Source organism: Puma concolor, chromosome E4 (genome assembly GCF_028749965.1).
Source record: "Puma concolor isolate L17-30 chromosome E4, mPumCon1.1.hap2, whole genome shotgun sequence".
Taxonomy (NCBI): domain Eukaryota; kingdom Metazoa; phylum Chordata; class Mammalia; order Carnivora; family Felidae; genus Puma; species Puma concolor.
In genome coordinates, this window is record NC_141683.1 from 30,014,857 (window position 1) to 30,032,312 (window position 17,456).

A 17,456-nucleotide genomic window follows, 5' to 3' on the forward strand; every position below is an offset into this window, starting at 1 on the left:
TGCTGTGAGCCTCCCTCACCCTCCCGAGGCTAGGAGCTGTGCCCAGCTTGTCCTATTTGTCTGTGTCCCCCGTGCCAAGCGGAGCGCTGGCCCATCGTAGGATCACCGATACCAAACGAATGGAGTCCCAGGGTCTGCTTTCTCTCTCACGCGCTGCCCACATCACTCCCCTGTGTCGGAGCCAGCACTCATGAGGAACATCACCTCGTTGGTACCAGTGGGGAGGTCGGCGTATCGCAATCAGTTGCTCTTAAAGATGACGTCACCCTCTCTTTCTTCCATTCACCCGAGGGCTGGTCCGGTATCATGCCTTAGAAGACACTTGACATTTCACACTGTTTCGGGAGGCTGGAATGCCAGGAGGCATGGGTGGGTGTAGTACAGGTAGGCCTGGGCAGTAGGGACAGAGCACAGGGATGTGGCGACCCCACGGCCAAACTCCTTGGCCCACTTTTGACCTCTGGGAGAGAGGCCAGAAGAGCAGGGACCTTTCGTCCTGGCCGTGAATGAAGAGAGGAAAGGTTTAGGGGAACGGACAGAGTTGGAGGGGGCCTTTTGGGCAATGTGGTCCCGACAGAAGACTCTCAAGTCCCATCCGCGTCCCTCTACCCCAGTGCTCCCTGTCCCTCTAGGTCCTAACAGGTGAAGACTGGAATTCTGTGATGTACAACGGGATCATGGCCTACGGCGGGCCGTCCTACCCTGGGGTGCTCGTGTGCATTTATTTCATCATCCTTTTTGTCTGTGGCAATTGTATCCCCTTGGGAGCAGGGCACAGAAAAGAGCGGAGGGAGGGGGTTGGGACGGGCGGGGGCTTACAATGCGGGTCAAGGCTACCCACTTGCCAGGCACCGGGCCCTCTGGCTGGAGGGGAGCTCCCAGGCTCATGGAGGGGGCAGGGGGATGGGATGTAGCATATGGCAAGTGCAGGTCGAGCTGTAGGATAATTCCTTCCACCAGGAAAGGGGAAGGACCACAGAGGTGACTGGTTACAGGTGGGAGGATTTCATCCCAGAGAGGCTGGTGAGCCTGGAACAAGGCAGGAGCAAGAACAGGTCTGGTGGAGGGGCCGTGACGTTGGTGGGCAGCCTCCTCCACAGGTTCGGAGGCAGGCAGGGAGGAACCAGGGAGCGGGCAGACCGAGAACGAGATGGGCAGTGGGGAGGGCGAGGTGGACGGGGCAGACAGAGCCGGCAGTGCCCGGGGTTCTGGTGCTGGCACCGTGGAATTTGATATTATGAGTAGCGGGGAGGGAGGGAACCAGTGGTCCTTGAGCTTATGTGCACTGAGCACACGACTCTCAGTTACAGCTCCTCACGGGTGCCCCACAAAGCCCCCCGAGAGAGCTGGGATCAGTCCTGGGCAGGAAATGGACGGTACTCAAGGCCCATCATGGGCACCCTCTGCAGTCAGGCTCCCCTGAGGATGCTTGTCTGTGCCCTTGGGCCCATGCCATCCCATGGGGTTACTGGCAAGAAGAACTCCAACACCCCACCAAGGAAGCAGGGTTGTCGTGCCAACCCACGGTCAGGGTGAGACTCCGGCCCCCCAGGTTTCCCTTTCATCCACAAGCCAAGACTCCTTAGCTGGACACCCTCAGATATCCTGCTCAATGTCTTCCTGGCCATCGCTGTGGACAACCTGGCTGAGGCAGAGAGCCTGACTTCTGCCCAGAAGGCCAAAGCTGAGGAGAAAAAACGCAGGAAGATGTCCAAGTGAGTGCTGCGTCCTCAGAAGGGAGGGACCTGGCATGCCTGATGGTGACCTCCTAGCTCTGGGCAGGTGGCTCCTTGGAGCCCGATGAGCAGAGGCTGTGCCACAGTGACACCTGCCCCAGTGGGCAGGCTTCTGCAACCAGCGTGCATAGGGATGGCTGAAGTCCTATGAGGTGTCCCTGGGCGCAGAATTGGAGGCAGTTGGTCTCTAGACAGGCCTCAGGAAATGTGATGGCAGAGCCAGGCAGGTGGGACCAGGGAACCCTGGTGGAGAGTTCTAGAAATTCAACCAGTCCTGCCACGGAGTCCCTGCACTTCTTGAAGGGAGACATTTCCCCTTGCTGCCCCCTGGCCTTGTTGTATGTGAAGTGGTGGTTGGCTTCTCAGGTCTTTTACACCTTTCTCCATCTGCTGGTTGGAGAACCATACTTAATGGTTCTAGACAAAAGTCCTGCTTCCTCCAGTGCCCATGCCTTCGGGAATGGTATGCATATTCTGGGGAGAGGCAGGATAGGAAGAGAAAGAGAGCAATGTAATCCAGACACTTCCAAAGAGTTGAGCCCCGTCTTGAACCAAATCATGCTCCCACACTGTGAATTCTTTATGAACTAGGCACAAAACCATTTTTCAGCCATTTACCCTTCAATGAACATTGAGCGTAGCTGACCAGCGAGCCGTATGTAGTCATGGCCCCAAGCTGGGCATCATGCCCTTTCATCACAGGGAAAGGGTTTGCCCAGGGCTATAGTCCCTCCCATTTGGCAGTCTACACTGCTCCATCCTCCACAGAGTCCCCTGAGTCCTTGGTGTGGGATCCCCTTGAGGATGCCATTAGACTAAGCAGATCCCTGAGAACTTTCTAGTTGGGCTTCCACTGTGGGATTTCTTTCTTTCTTTCTTTCTTTCTTTCTTTCTTTCTTTCTTTCTTTCTTTCTTTCTTTCTTTCTTTCTTTCTTTCTTTCTCCCTTTCTTTCTTTCTCCCTTTCTTTCTTTCTTTCTTTCTTTCTTTCTTTCTTTCTTTCTTTCTTTCTTTCTCCCTTTCTTTCTTTCTTTCTTTCTTTCTTTCTTTCTTTCTTTCTCCCTTTCTTTCTTTCTTTCTTTCTTTCTTTCTTTCTTTCTTTCTCCCTTTCTTTCTTTCTTTCTTTCCTTCTCTCTTTCTTTCTTTCTTTCTTTCTTTCTTTCTTTCTTTCTTTCTTTCTTTTTAACTTAGGGGTCTTCCAGATAAGTCAGAGGAAGAGAAGTCAGTGATGGCCAAGAAGCTGGAACAGAAACCCAAGGGTGAAGGCATCCCTACCACCGCCAAGGTGAGCATCGTGTGGGGTATCTTCAGAGGCAGGATGGGGAGGGACTCTACAAGTCCTCTGGTTTCACCTCCATGACTTAGGGTGCTGGTGGGTGGGTAGGAATGTGGAAAGGGGCTATCTGCCTGGTTATCAGCCAGGTGAGGACATCTGTCTCCACTCTACTGGGGGGGAGAGTAAATCGCTACCCTCCCACAAGGAATCCTTTATACTGAGAGGCACAGATGCCCCACTCTGGGAACCAGACTTCCTCAGAGTCCCGGGTTCCCACCCCAGTCAAGGCGTCCCCCTCCCGACTTGACACCCCTGTTCCATTGAGAGACCCAGACTGGCTTCCCATCACTTCCTGCTTGTTCCAGCCTGGCTCTGCTCAAACTTTCTGGAAATGGTGGAAGCAGAGGTGCAAGGGTTGGAGAATTGGGCCCCAGGGAACGAAACAGGGGATGCCGTGCACGGGCTCAGACAGTCTGAGGTCTTGGCAACTTGTGTGACCTTTCTAGGCTTGGCTTCTCATTCATAAAAAAGGAATGATCCTATACGACCTATCCCCCAGGCTGTAAGGAGGACCGAGCAGGAACCTACACTGACCCTCCAGTAAATGCTCAGTAGGCAGAAACTGCAGCTTTTGCTTTTATTCTCATCTTTGCTGTGTTCCTTCCTATAGCTGAAAATCGATGAATTTGAATCTAATGTCAATGAAGTGAAGGATCCCTACCCCTCAGCTGACTTCCCAGGTGAGGGTCCTGGGACTACTGGAGGTGTATGCTGGTGTTGATTTCTCCCCGGGACGATCTCTTGGGTGTCCCCTTCCTGGATCCTTCCATGAGGGGATCGCAAGACAGAGACCTCCCTTCTGACCTAGTCATGCAAATAAGCTGTCTGCCCCGCCTGCCTCGTGTCCAGTGCACACAATGGAAAAAATCCACACATTCTATTTGCATTCAATTCAGCTAGTATTTATTGAGTGCCAGTCACATACTTCGGTACTGAGGACTCCCGTTTTCAAGTTTTCCGCTCTGGCCACACAGAGTAGACCATTGATGAGGACCTGTCTGTCTGTGGTGTCGGAGATGGGCAGGTTACTCCCCACCCAGCATCCAGCAGGGCTGGGGCTGGACTGGTACAGGAATAAACAGAACCATGGCTTGCACTGTGGGGAGAATTGAAATGAAGGAGGCAAGCGTAGGGTGGGCAGGAGTGTAATGCTCAGCCACAGACAAACTATAAACGTCTCACAAATGTAAGTAACCAGTGGCTACTGCAGGCGGGAACACATAGGTTCACAGAGGGCACCTGGCAGAGCCCTGGAGGCCAAAAGCTCTGAGGTCCTCTCTCAGCTCGCTCACAGGTCCTTGGAGCACTGAGTCACTGGTGCAGTTTCAGGAAATTGTGGAATCAGCTGATTAGCGTCTGTTTGCCCCAGTGACTCTGGGCTCCGGGGGGGGGGGGGGGACTTTTTGTGCTCCAAATGGCACAGAGTAGACACTCAATAAATAGAGTAAGTGAACACATGAAAGAATTTTGCTAAGTGATGTGTGGGGAGAATGGAGCTGATCAAGACAGGGCTAATCATATCTCTTCAAATGTCTGCCAGAAGTGAATAGTTGGGTTTTAAAATAATTCATCTTGAGCCGTTTCATCTAACAACCATCACCTAGCAGGTGGGAGTGGCTGGTGTGCAGGGGAGATGACTGACTTAGGAAATCAGAGGTTAAGGAAAGGGAACAGGGTTGGAAAGAAGGGGGGAGGGTAGACGGTAGAGGGGAGGTGGGGTGAGCATTTGGAAGAGAGCTCTTACCAAAGAGGTTGAATACATTTATTCTGCTTCTTTCCAAAGACGATTTGAAAGGGCTTAGGACAAAATGAAGTTAACAAAATGGGCATAGACAAAGGAAAAAAGAAAGCAAATATATTAGTTCTAAGAATTAACACTTTCTCATTATAAGAAGGGAGAAAGGGGGGTTTCTGGTGGAGCTGCGAGCCTGTGCAGGCTGCCACAATGGAGAGAGAAGAATCTAGTGGTTCTTTCTTGGCTTCCCCAAGGGGCTCTGCCAGGGGCCAGCAGGGGTAAGGATGAGGTGGCGATGGGGTGAGGGAAACAAGGGACTGGGAAAGACCTGCATATCGAGGGACACCCCAATTTTCAAAAAAAAATTTTTTTAATGTTAATTTATTTTTGAGAGAGAGACAGAGACAGAGCATGAGCAGGGGAGGGGCAGGGAGCGAGGGAGACACAGAATCGGAAGCAGCCTCCAGGCTCCGAGTTGTCAGCACAGAGCCCGACGCAGGGCTCAAACTCACGAACCGTAAGATCATGACCTGAGCTTAAGTGGGATGCTTAACCAACTGAGCCACCCAGGTCCCCCCGCCCCATTTTTTAAATGTTTTTAAGTGTTTATTTTTGAGAGACAGAGACAGATCACAAGTAGGGGAGGGGCAGAGAACGAGGGAGACACAGAATCTGAAACGGGCTTCAGCCTCTGAGCTGTCAGCACAGAGCCCAACAGAGGGACAGCCCAACTTTGGACAGTGCCCCCAGTCTGATCACTGGAACCTTGGCTCCCCCTGCTAAGCCCAGCTGAGGACCTCAGGTAGTCAGCTGTCTCATGAAGCCATGGGACCTAGCAAGTGAACCTAGAGGGCCTATGTCTTCCTCTTCGATCCCTCCCACCCCGGTATCTGCCTCGGTGCTGAGGACTGGCCGAGGCTCAAGGAATATTGACTTTTTTTCCCATGCTGGCAGTTTCTCTCTGAAATGATCATTTTTAGAATTCTAACCCAGGAGAGGAGCTCAGAGCCTGTTTATTTCAACAAGCTTCCTTCCCCTGATCGATTTCACAAATTGGGGACCCGAAGCCCAGGAAGGACAGAAACGTAACTAGCATGCACAGCAAGTCAGGGGCAGAGCCTGGACCACAGCTCAGGTCTCATCAGAAGTAGAGACCACCCCCCCCAACCCCCCAGTCTCCCAGCTGTGAGCACTTGGGATGGTGTGAGTCCAGCCCTGAGACAGCAGATGAGACAGCAATGCTCCTTGACTTTGCTCCTGGCCCCACTTCTGGAAGGTTCTGGGACTGCCATTTTCCCCTGACGGTTCAAATCTGTTCCCTGAGGGGAAAGGGAGGTATGAAGACAGGACTCTGCTGATGTCCTCGTGCCCTGCCTTGGCCTGCTACCACCTTCGCTTGCTGGTTGCTGGGGGTTCGTGGTTGGATTCGGAGCACAGAGACCTGGGGGAGCAGTCAGGTTTATAAAGACGCCCCCGTTGTCTCTCTCTCCCTCCCCGACAGGAGATGATGAGGAAGATGAGCCCGAGATCCCAGTGAGCCCCCGACCACGCCCGCTGGCTGAGCTGCAGCTCAAAGAGAAGGCAGTGCCCATCCCAGAAGCCAGCTCCTTCTTCATTTTCAGCCCCACCAACAAGTGGGTGGTCTCTTGGCTGCTGTGCAGGGTGGTTGATGGGGCTCTCGAAGAGGGATGGCTTCTGCTCTAAAAAGGCCCCTTTTCCTGATTCTTTGGGCCTACAGTTACACTATGAGAAAATGACTCTCATACAGTCCCCCTAGGAGGGACTGTATATTTTAGTTCCCTTCTGAGGGCAATTTTAGCCAGGACGAGGGGATGAGAACCTGGTGAGGCCGTATTTCTTCCTGCCTTCACACTTTTATACCTTTAAAGTCTACGTCGCCTGTAGTCTTCAGGGAGTTTCATCTGTCTGCTTCGTGGATGGAGATCGGCCGGGTCCATTCTTTTTGGGGGAAACCAGAGGGTGGTGGGGGAGTACTGGGGGAGGGGACGGGTGGTGGGAGAGGGGGGTAGGGCCGCGCTGAGAGAATGAGGGGCAGGGCCCCTGCGTGTCCAGCCAGAGGACAGTTGAGGTGCGGGCTAGCCTTCTCCACCGAGCCGGGAGGGAGGGTTCCACCGTCTGTGTGTGGGACCGAGGCTGGTGAGGCCCGAGTGCCCAGGGGCTCACAGCTCCCCTGGCCCCCTGGCCATCTTCCCCCAGGATCCGTGTCTTGTGTCATCGCATTGTCAACGCTACCTGGTTCACCAACTTCATCCTCCTTTTCATCCTGCTCAGCAGTGCCGCACTGGCCGCCGAGGACCCCATCCGGGCCGAGTCCGTGAGGAATCAGGTGATGGCAGGCCTGTGCCTTCTGCCAGCTCAGCACCCCTCCCTACCCCAGGCCTCAGCCACCCGGACACCTCACTCTGGGGCTCAGAGCTCAGCTGTAGGCTCCGTGTGGCCATAGGCATCAGAGTTTCTTAGAGTTTAAATCCCTGGAGGGGTAAGACTGCCCGGTCCGGTCCTGAACGGTCTCAGCGTGTGGCGTGACAGGCTCTTGTTGCCTAGTTTTAATGATGATAGTGATGGTGGTGACAATGATGATGTCATTGTTCGGTTCTTCCTCTCACCGACTTCTCTCTCCCCTGCCCTGTCACCAGATCCTTGGGTATTTCGACATTGCGTTCACCTCTGTCTTCACCGTGGAGATTGTCCTCAAGGTGAGGGAAGGCTTGTGGGACAGCCTGGGTGAGTGGTGTCTCCAGGCCAGGATAGCAGACCTCACGTGGCTCCAACTTACACACCCGGCACTCGCTCACAGGCTGGGTGGCAGGGGTGAGGGAAAAGCAAGAAGAAAGTGGAGAACACCAGGGAGGGACTCGCGGGACCCAGGAGCAGATGGGGTTTCTGCTCGTAAGCTGGGGCAAGGAGGTGAGCAGGTGCATGGGTGGGGACATGAAGTACGACCAACCTGCAGCTGAGCACGTCTCAGCACAGCTCAGTGAGCACGTCCGCGTCTATAAAGCCTCGGGCATTCCTCCTCCATAGTGAAGGCACAGTTAGCCTTAGACCCAGGGAGCCGTGATTTGTTCCGAGACCTTTGTTACCGATGACTAAAAGGCGTCTCCCAGGAATCCCCAGAGAAGTGACCTTTGCCCCAGATGGGTTTCTGGCAGCTCTGTCCCATCGTAGCTCCCCCTTCCTTACCCACAGCACATCACAGCAGGTACGCTGGGTTCACACCATCACCGTGGAGGGTCTCAGAGGCAGAGGGAGGGCCCATCTAGGGCCCAGTAGCCCCAGCCTTCACGTTCATGAAAGAAGAAGGGAGAGGCGAGCTTTGCAGAAGGAATAGCCCAGAGCAGGCTGCAACCTGAAATCAGGACAGTTCTTTATTTCAAGGCCTTTGACTACTAAAGCAGTTGAGCAGAGGGACGGTGACTTCCCTGAGGTCCAAGAGGGCTTCCTGGAGGTGGTGGCATTAGAGGTGGCCAGGACTTCATTAGGGAGGGATAGCAGGGGCAGTCCAGGAGGACAGAAAATGGCAAACGCATTATGAGAAGGTGGTTCAGACGTGCTCAGAGAGGAGAAAGTGGTCCTTTTGGGCTGGGATATAGCACAGAAAACAGAGCCTGGGAAGGCGAGTTGAGAAGAAATCACCTTGAATGCCAGGAAAGGCTTCAGGCTCATCAGACTTCAAGGGCATAGCATGTTTGCACAAAGGGCCTGGGAGATCATCACAGAGTACACGGAAGAAGCTGAAGGAACAGCGAGAAGGTGGGACAATGGGGAAGGGACAGGGGTCCGGGCCTGGTGAAGGTCTTCCAGTCCTAAAGGGGCTGTTCAGCCTCACTCAGCAATCCTCAGGGCAGAGGTTACTTCTGAAGAAGCTTCCCAGAGAGGAGGAAGAGGAATTTTATCATGTTCCACAGGGGAGAGAAGGGCCAGGGCTTCCCCACTCTGTGGCCCCGTGGGGAAGGAGACTGGGGCGCCCTATGGCATCTGACCAAAGAGACAAGCTCAGAGAGCAAAGTCTGGTGGAGCTGCCCATGAGAAGTCCTCATGTTTCCAGAACTGGGAGCAGAGAATGGGAGAAAAAGCACTAAGGACACAGCAAGGAGTGGAGTGAAGGGTAGAGACCTCCTGGCAGCCATCTGCCTCTGCAGACTGAGGCAGATCTTCCCTCGGGAAGCCCTTCTTTGTGGGGACACGCCCGTCCCCAAGCTCCCCACCGCCCCCACCCACCCAGGATGCTGGCTTTCCCCACAGATGACGACCTACGGTGCCTTCCTGCACAAGGGCTCCTTCTGCCGCAACTACTTCAACATCCTGGACCTGCTGGTGGTGGCCGTGTCCCTCATCTCCATGGGACTCGAGTGAGCAGTGGCAGGGGCCAGCCCCGGGCGAGGACCCCTCCTCAGAGCAGAGTCCCACCCACTGTTCGTTGGTGGGCACCAAGTTGCAAGGAGAGGGATTCTCAGGGCCATTGATGGGGGTCCAGGGTCCCCTAGGGTGTCACCAACGGGACTGAAGTGACAGTGCTTAGCAGGAGGGGCTGCAGTCCCTACCTCTGGGTCGCCCCCAGTCTGATGAGAGAGACAGAGCCTGTAGCCACCCATGGAGGAATCCCTTACTGTGCTGCACCACCGGGCAGGAGGCGGCTTTATCCGGGGGTGGGGTCCTCGCGCAGCCTAAGGGAAGGGTGGGGAACGAGGGGAGTGTGTTCAGACAGAAAGATGGCAGATGTGGAGGACTGGAGGCCGGGGGCAGGTGGAGGGCTGGAGCAGGCTGCCCTCACCCCCCACCCCCCGCCGCCTCCCCCAGGTCCAGCACCATCTCCGTGGTGAAAATCCTGAGGGTGCTGAGGGTGCTCCGGCCCCTGCGGGCCATCAACAGAGCCAAGGGGCTGAAGGTGAGAGGGCCTGGGTGGGACCCCAGGAGCAGGAAAAGAGAGGCTGCAAGGGCCTGATCCTGGAAACCTCCGCCCAGCCGTTGCTGGGGCGCGTGTTGCACCCCCTTTGCCAAACGGGGGTAGGGGTGAGGCTGGGTGGCCATGCTTCCCCACGAAGCTCCCTCTGCCCCCACCCAGCTGGGAGGCAGCAGGGGATAGCAAGGGCGGGATGTGGCCGACCTGGTGTCCCTCCCCAGCACGTGGTGCAGTGTGTGTTTGTGGCCATCCGCACAATCGGGAACATCGTCCTCGTCACCACCCTCCTGCAGTTCATGTTTGCCTGCATCGGCGTCCAGCTTTTCAAGGTGAGCCCCACCTGCCCGGGCAGCTTTGCCCCCCCCCCCCTTCCGCAGCTCTGGTGCCAGCTCTGAGGCCAAGGCAAGAGCCAGCCCGTTCCCCACCCTCTAAGCAAAGGGAGCCCCAGACTGTGAAAGCAGATGTCCTCGAGTGCACAGAGTTGTGAGGCTAAGCTACCTGGAGTCTGGATGAGGTTTCCTAGGCGATGCCCCTTCCTGGCCCCAGTGGCTCTGCTGGCCACCATGACCGTTGCACCTGCTGTCTTCCTGGCTCTCCGTGGCTTCTCCTTGAGGACCAAGCCCTCTCCCCTACCTGCCGGACCCTGTCAGCACCCCTCCCCGTTATCAACCTCCCCCACCCCTCCCATCCTGCCAGGCCTGTCTAAAACATGCCCCCCAGCTCTAGCCCCCATCCACTCCACCTTCTTCCGTCAGCTGGACTTCAGCACCCCATGCTTCTGGCCGGTGTGGCTGGCATCATTCATATCTACCAGGAGCTTCTGAGGGAGGGAGGCCATCATTCTACCCTGGGAGCCGCCTCGTTCTGTCCTCACTTTCCTGGGAGGACACAGCTATGCAGTTCCTCTCTAGGAATCAGCCCCACAAGGCTCCCCTTCCACCGAGCTGGTTTCTGGATGCCTCTGCCTTTCATACCATCTGCAGGACACAGAAATTGGTATCTGAGTGCTCCAACACCCTGACATTTCCTTTCATGACCCAAACCGCTCCTGTCCCCCGAAGCATGAAAACCATGATGACGTAACTTCAGTCAGACTTGGGCAATGACATCATCGTACCGTCATTCATTCATTCGACAGCATTTGTGGAGCATTTTTCTCCGGGCCGGCGTCTCGGTTAAGGCCGAGAGGGGGTCATGAAGCAAACCCCACAAATCCCTCCCTGTGGGCAGGGAACAGGTTTGGGGGGAGAGCAGTCAAGGTGGGGTTCCCTGATGACCTTAAGGGAGATGGGTCCTGTTGGTTACTGTCCTGGAGGGGTGGAGGCATCCCCTTGGAAACCGCATCCAGACTGAGACAGCTTAGCCTTCAAACCTCAGTTACCATGATTGGCATGTGACCTTCCCCTCCTAGTTCCAGCAGAGGGCTGCCCCTCCCCTCGAGCCCTGCCCCCTCCTCTACCAGGGGCGCTGGGTGTATGTCTCACTCCTCCCTGACCCTGGCACCCAGCCTGGGCCTGGCATATAGGCGGCCCACAAGACACGTTCCCTGGAGGAATGAATGAGCGGCCCCCTCCTCTGGCTCCTGTGTGCCTTCCAGGCAAGAGCAGCTGTCCCTCAACCCCCAGATCCCTGCCCCGACCCCTGTGCTGTAGTCTCTCATCAAAGGACCCCCAGCTCCTGCCCACTCAGATAATGCCCAGACATCAGTTACAAGTGGCATCTTACCCCACGTTTTACCCTGTGGAAACTTCGCATACATTCCACATTACATCAAGAGTTTGCTTCCTATATTAAATTGGGTGTTTTGTTTCAAGTGCCCAGAAACCTGCCCAGTGACAGCTGTGTCCTCTCCCTGCTTCTCCCCCAGTGTCACCTGCCTCCCCTTCACCCCTCCGCTCTGGCAACCGTAAAGGGGGGTGTGGCTGGAACAGCAAAACCCTGCAGCGGGCAGGGCCTCTGAGCCATCAGCCAGTCCCATATCCTTGGCTGAGGCAGCTCTTTCTCTGGGCCTCTGAGGGGACTCGACCAGATGCCGTGAACTTCAGGCTTCATGTAGCTCCATTCGGGCCTGGCGATCACTCCTTTTCTTCACACAGACTCTTCTGTGGGTGACCAGTCTGTGATGTAGACAAAAAGGGAAACTGCTCTGACTGTAATCAGCACAGGGGGGCACAGTGCCCGCCTCTTCAGGCCTCTGAGTGGGGGTGCAGGACCCCCGTTCCACTTTGAGATGATTTGCGCCCTCAAGACCCGGTTGGGCTCCGTCCCTGCAACTCTTACTGTGCCCTGTGTGCCCTGTGGCCGCCCCACTGGAAGGAGAAGGAAGGGGGGGGGCAGCCCTTCTTGGTCTGTCATGGGGAGACCTCAAGAGGGCTTCCCGTAGCAATGGGGGGCAGGGGGCTCCCTGAGGGAGGGGCAGGGCCAAGCTGTATCCATCTTTCCTTCCCCTCAGGCCCAGCCTGTTCAGGAACTGGCCTCTCAGCCGTGACAGCCTCGGGCCTGGTAGGGAAGCCCACAGGGCAGCTGAGGGAAGGGATGATGGTGAAGGAGGAAGACAGTGCTGGGGCCCTCTTTCCACATGCCCTGCCACTATTCACTTCCGTAGCCCAGTTTTCAATCTTGTTTCCATGACAATGTGTGTCTCTCCCTCCCTCTTCTTGACACAGGGGAAGTTCTTCAGCTGCAATGACTTATCCAAGATGACAGAGAAGGAGTGCAGGTGGGCTGAACTCTGCTGGCTGAGGGCACGAGGTGGGACAGCCACTGCGTGGGGGACCTTGTGCGAGGGGGACCTGGGGAACCTAAGCCCCTAGGCCCAGGAAGCGTGTTCTAAAGGGTCCTTCCTTGGGAAACTGTGGTGAGGGAGTGCCCAGCAGTGTCCCCTCTGGTCCCCAGTCTACAGGGGATCAGAGGATGTGGGTGGAGAGGGGGCAGCCCAGCCATGCACGGTGGAGTGACTGAGCCTCCCACCCCAGGGGCTATTACTATGTGTACAAGGATGGGGACCCCACCCAGATGGAGCTGCGCCCCCGCCAGTGGATACACAGCGACTTCCATTTCGACAACGTGCTCTCGGCCATGATGTCACTCTTCACGGTCTCCACCTTTGAGGGATGGCCTCAGTGAGTGAGGGCTGGGGCCTGGGTCCAATGCGGGCATGGTGGGGGCAGTGCCAGGGAGCCATCTTGCCCTTCCGCAGCCCTCACCACTCCGTGCCAGGCCCGCGGTAAGCGCTCAACAAACCCACCAGCTGGGAGGGTGTGTGGGACCAGTGTGTTGACCGGCCACCCTAAAGACATCCTGACCTGGGCACTCTGACAGAATGTCCCAGTCCCCCAACAGGTGTAGGCCTCTGTGACCATGTGGGGAGCCCTACTGATTGATTAGGGTAGATGGGGCATCCCACGGAAAGGCAGGCCCTTTCCAGGACCTGTCCCAGTCTTTTCTGGCATGGTCCTTACTTCCCTTCTGGTGCTTGATCGTTCAGAAAGCTCCCTCGGGTCCCTGTGGCCAGTGAGAGAAAGCCTGTCCTTCCTGGCCTGGCTCTCTGCCTCATCACCCCTGTCCAACCAGTCTCTTCTCTGTCTACCCCAAGGCTGCTTTACCAGGCCATAGACTCATACAAGGAAGACACAGGCCCCGTCTACAACAACCGAGTGGAGATGGCCATCTTCTTCATCATCTACATCATCCTCATTGCCTTCTTCATGATGAACATCTTTGTGGGCTTCGTTATTGTCACCTTCCAGGAGCAGGGGGAGACTGAGTACAAGAACTGTGAACTGGACAAAAACCAGGTGCCTGGGCTGAGGTGGAGAGCGGACTCAGCAGGCCTCCTGCCAGCCTGAGCCCTAGGCTCTGACCAGTGAAGAGTCCTGGGCCTGGGGTTGACCCCAGAACCTCCATTTCGTGTCCAGACCCAGCCTGCATACACTCTACCCCATTCCCAACCCATCCCCAACATGAAGCAATACAAGTTGGTGCTGTGGGAGTCTTCTTGTGGAACCCTCGTGATGCCCAGAGAAGGCTAGTCCTTCAGAGCCCCTGGGTGGGGCTAGAGCCATGTTAGAAATGGGCCGGGATAACTCAAGGGGAACCCACAGGCCCACTGGGACTCGTCCCCTAAACAGTCCCGCAGAGCCCGTCAGCCACGAGTTCCTGGCCACGGCTGCTCCTGGCTGACCAGAATGCAGGGTTCCCTCCAGCCCATGCATGTGAGTGTGAGAGCAAGGGAGGGGCCGTCAGTGCTGACCTGCCCTGTGGTGTTGTGTCTCAGCGCCAGTGTGTGCAATATGCCCTGAAGGCCCGCCCGCTGAGGTGCTACATCCCCAAAAACCCATACCAGTACCAGGTGTGGTATGTCGTCACCTCCTCCTACTTTGAGTACCTGATGTTTGCCCTCATCATGCTCAACACCATCTGCCTGGGCATGCAGGTAAGGGCGCCCCCAGGAGATAAGGGCCGGATGGACTGGGGCCAGGGGCAGGGCAGGTGGGCGGGGCAAGGTTCCCGTCTCCTTCCCCCAATATACTTTGCCTGGCACCTGCTATGTGCCAGGCACCGTGCGGTGAGGTACTGCGGGGGAGAGAGAAGTTCCCTGGGCCCAGGCCTGGTTGCCAGGCACCCAGTAGTTTATTAAGAAGGCATTCAGACGTACAAATAGCTGCACAAATCTGCAAACAGGAGATAGCTGTGCAGAAGCACACGGCAGCGTGGGAAGTAGGAAGTGCCGTCTCAGTTTATCTTCGGCTGTTGCAAATCTGCATGATTGAGTTGGCTGGAATCTTGGCTGCAGTCTCAAGAAAAATGGCTTTGATATTCACAGAACAGGTGTCTCTTAGGAGTTGAGCATACTTTATAGACAATATCACAATCAGCAGCATCGTTAGCAAACCTTAATTAAGCATCAGATCCCTTAAGCCCCGTATAAATAGAATTGCACAGCTAGGCTTCCTGGCCCTAGGCAGACACATCCAACAACAGGACTCCGCATTGCCAGGTGATGAGGACATGGAAAGTGAGTCGCTGGGCCAGCAGGGCCAGGTCATACAGAGGATCGTGAGCAATGGCTTAAGTTTGGGCTGAGCTGGGCAGCAGAATTAGGCAGTCCGGCTAAGACAGGGTGGGGTGGGGGCAGCCCCCAGATCCTTCTGAACTACCTGGGGAGGTTTTATGGAAGAAGCGGGAGTTCATCGACTTTCCAAAAATACCACGAGGTTCCTGGCAGGTTATATAAGGAAACAGAATTAAGGAGCATCACAGTGCTGGGTCAAGGGGGCTAAGGTTATTGCTCTGACTGCTTCACCATCCAGGGGACAGTGTGCACGAGTGTCAGGCCTGGTGAGCTCGGTGGCCCACCTGTACACCTGTAGCTGGTGATAATGCCAGCTCTGGAATCAGCATTCTTCTCTCCTAGTTCTGTGCCCAGATGACTAGATGGAACCTGTCACAGAGTCCTGCTGAGGGGCCTCCCCCCCTAGTCATCCCATAACAGATCTGGAAATAAGCTCTGACCTTGCAGTCCCATGTGTAGACCAGCCTGCTCAGCCAGACCTCTCCTCCTCCTCTTGCTGTCTCTTTGGGGAGAGGGGGATCCATTAGACTTGGTGGGGATTGCCAAAACAGGCACCTGGTTTTTGGAGATTTCAAAAAAGTGGGCAGGAAGCCTGAGGAAGAGGTTTGGGAGCTGCCTGGGAAGAGAATGGGGCTCTGGGATGCAACCTGCGGGGTAGAGCCACTGGGCCCTTCCAGCCCCCTCTCCTGTGCCTCTCCACAGCACTACAACCAGTCAGAGGAGATGAACCACATCTCAGACATCCTCAACGTGGCCTTCACCATCATCTTCACCCTGGAGATGGTCCTCAAGCTCATGGCGTTCAAGGCCAGGGTGAGTGCTGGGGCACAGGACAAGATGAGCAGATGGCACCTGACAGGACAGGTCACTTCTCGTGCGCCCCCACCCCAGTGTCATTCTACTGAAAGCCCCTTCATCCAGCACTTCTGGTCCCGCCCTGCTCACCCCTTTGCTTACTTCCACCTTTAGACACAAGGCACAAGGCATGCAAGGTATTCAGGCTGCCAGAACTGGCTGATGACCGGACAGATGTTGGCTGCCTCTTCCCCAAGCCCTTTGTTGAACCTGCCTTATGTTCCCTGCCTGCCCTTAGGCTCCTGAAGGGGGAGTATCTCGCTGTGTCTTTGGTTCCCCAGTCCCACTCCCACCTGGCCAAGCCCAGCCAAGCCCAGCCACACTCTGAAAGGTCTGCACTAGCAAGCTCCAGACAGGGCTTCAAAGCTGGGGAGGATGAAGGAGTTCCCCATCCGGATCAGGATCCCAGATCCTGAGTTCTCAACCATTCCGTCCCTCCTCTCTGACCACCTTATGCTCTGGAGGAAGGGAACTACAGAGCCCAAGGGAGAGGGGTACTGGAGTGGGTGGGCACGCAGGAGCACTAGTGGAAAGTGGGGCCACGCGCACCCCACCTTGGCCTGGCTTGGCCATTCTGCATTACCTTGGACGGGGACCATCACCTTCTGCTGGCCACCAAAACTCCTTCCCCCTAGAGCTCACCCCCTGGTTCTCCCATGGCTGTCCTTCCCAGGGCTATTTTGGAGACCCCTGGAATGTGTTTGACTTCTTGATTGTCATCGGCAGCATCATCGATGTCATTCTCAGTGAAATCGACGTGAGTATCAGGCAAACAGAGCCATCCCCCGGGGTGGGGTGCAAGCACTTGTGCAGTCCATAGACATTTGTGGGGTACCTGCTGTGTGTGCAGCATGGCGCCCCGGGGGTCTACAGAGATGGAAATGACAGGAGTCACAGCCTACAGAGCAGACAGATAACTCAGATTCTAGGCAGCCATCGTGAACGCACCAGGCTGTCCAAGGCAAGAGCTGTTATGAAAGGGAAAAGGTCTCCTCTGGGTGGAGTGGTCAGGGAAGGCTTCGCGGAGATGGTACAAGCTGAAAGTGGGTCCTGAAGAAAGCGAGCTGGTGACCGGAGGTGGAGAAAAGAGCAAACACCACAGGCAGAGCTGCTGTAGGGGAGGCACAGAGTAGGAAATGAATGATAGAAGATTTGGGGCACACCCAGAGATCCGGTTTAGCAGAAGCACATGACTGTGCAGAAGAGGGACGAGGCGGGGGGGTGGGGGGGCGGGCAGGGATGGCTGGAGAGGTAAGCAGTGGCGAGGGGGCCTTGAACTTTATGTAGCAGACAATGGGAAGTTACCAGAGGGTTTGGAACAAAGCAGTAGAAGGACTAAAGCTGTTATGGAGGAAGTTATTTATTTAGTCTGCAAATACTTATCGAGTACCTCCTACCCATGCTAGAGATAGAGCAATAAACAAGAACATGGAGGCCAACAGACGATAAAAATTCTCTAACATGGCAGATATGCTCAGTGTGTGTTATAAAGAAAAATAAACCAGGGTAAAAACTTACTGGAAGGGAATGATGGGTTGGTGCCAAGATGGTATCTGAGTGACAACCTGAACAAAGCAAGGGGGTAAGCCATGCAGGTATTGGCACAGAGTGTTGTAGGGAGAGAAACAAGTGAGTGCAAAGGCCCTGAGGTTGAGGAATAGGAGGAGGCCCTTGTAGCAGGAGTGGAGAATGGTAGAGATGAGGTCAGAGACAGAGGGCAGGTGCCAGATCACTTAGGCCCTTGAAGGCCATGGTTATGATCCTGGGTTTTATTCTAAGAGAGATGAGAGCCCTTTGG

The 17,456-nt window shown here is 55.6% G+C and overlaps 1 protein-coding gene across 2 annotated transcripts in view; it reads left to right on the plus strand.

Moving 5' to 3' along the window:
• CACNA1S (calcium voltage-gated channel subunit alpha1 S) overlaps positions 1-17,456 on the plus strand; it is a 65,647-nt gene that overhangs the window by 30,402 nt on the left and 17,789 nt on the right. For both annotated transcript variants that reach the window (XM_086694169.1, XM_086694168.1), the window contains exons 13-28: positions 633-753; positions 1,601-1,715; positions 2,926-3,019; positions 3,681-3,750; positions 6,307-6,439; positions 7,023-7,152; positions 7,463-7,522; positions 9,072-9,178; positions 9,627-9,714; positions 9,951-10,058; positions 12,396-12,448; positions 12,705-12,851; positions 13,325-13,526; positions 14,006-14,164; positions 15,506-15,616; positions 16,332-16,415. In XM_086694169.1, coding sequence (XP_086550295.1) covers positions 633-753; positions 1,601-1,715; positions 2,926-3,019; positions 3,681-3,750; positions 6,307-6,439; positions 7,023-7,152; positions 7,463-7,522; positions 9,072-9,178; positions 9,627-9,714; positions 9,951-10,058; positions 12,396-12,448; positions 12,705-12,851; positions 13,325-13,526; positions 14,006-14,164; positions 15,506-15,616; positions 16,332-16,415 — 1,782 coding nt within the window. The remainder of the gene's footprint in view (positions 1-632; positions 754-1,600; positions 1,716-2,925; positions 3,020-3,680; positions 3,751-6,306; positions 6,440-7,022; positions 7,153-7,462; positions 7,523-9,071; positions 9,179-9,626; positions 9,715-9,950; positions 10,059-12,395; positions 12,449-12,704; positions 12,852-13,324; positions 13,527-14,005; positions 14,165-15,505; positions 15,617-16,331; positions 16,416-17,456) is intronic.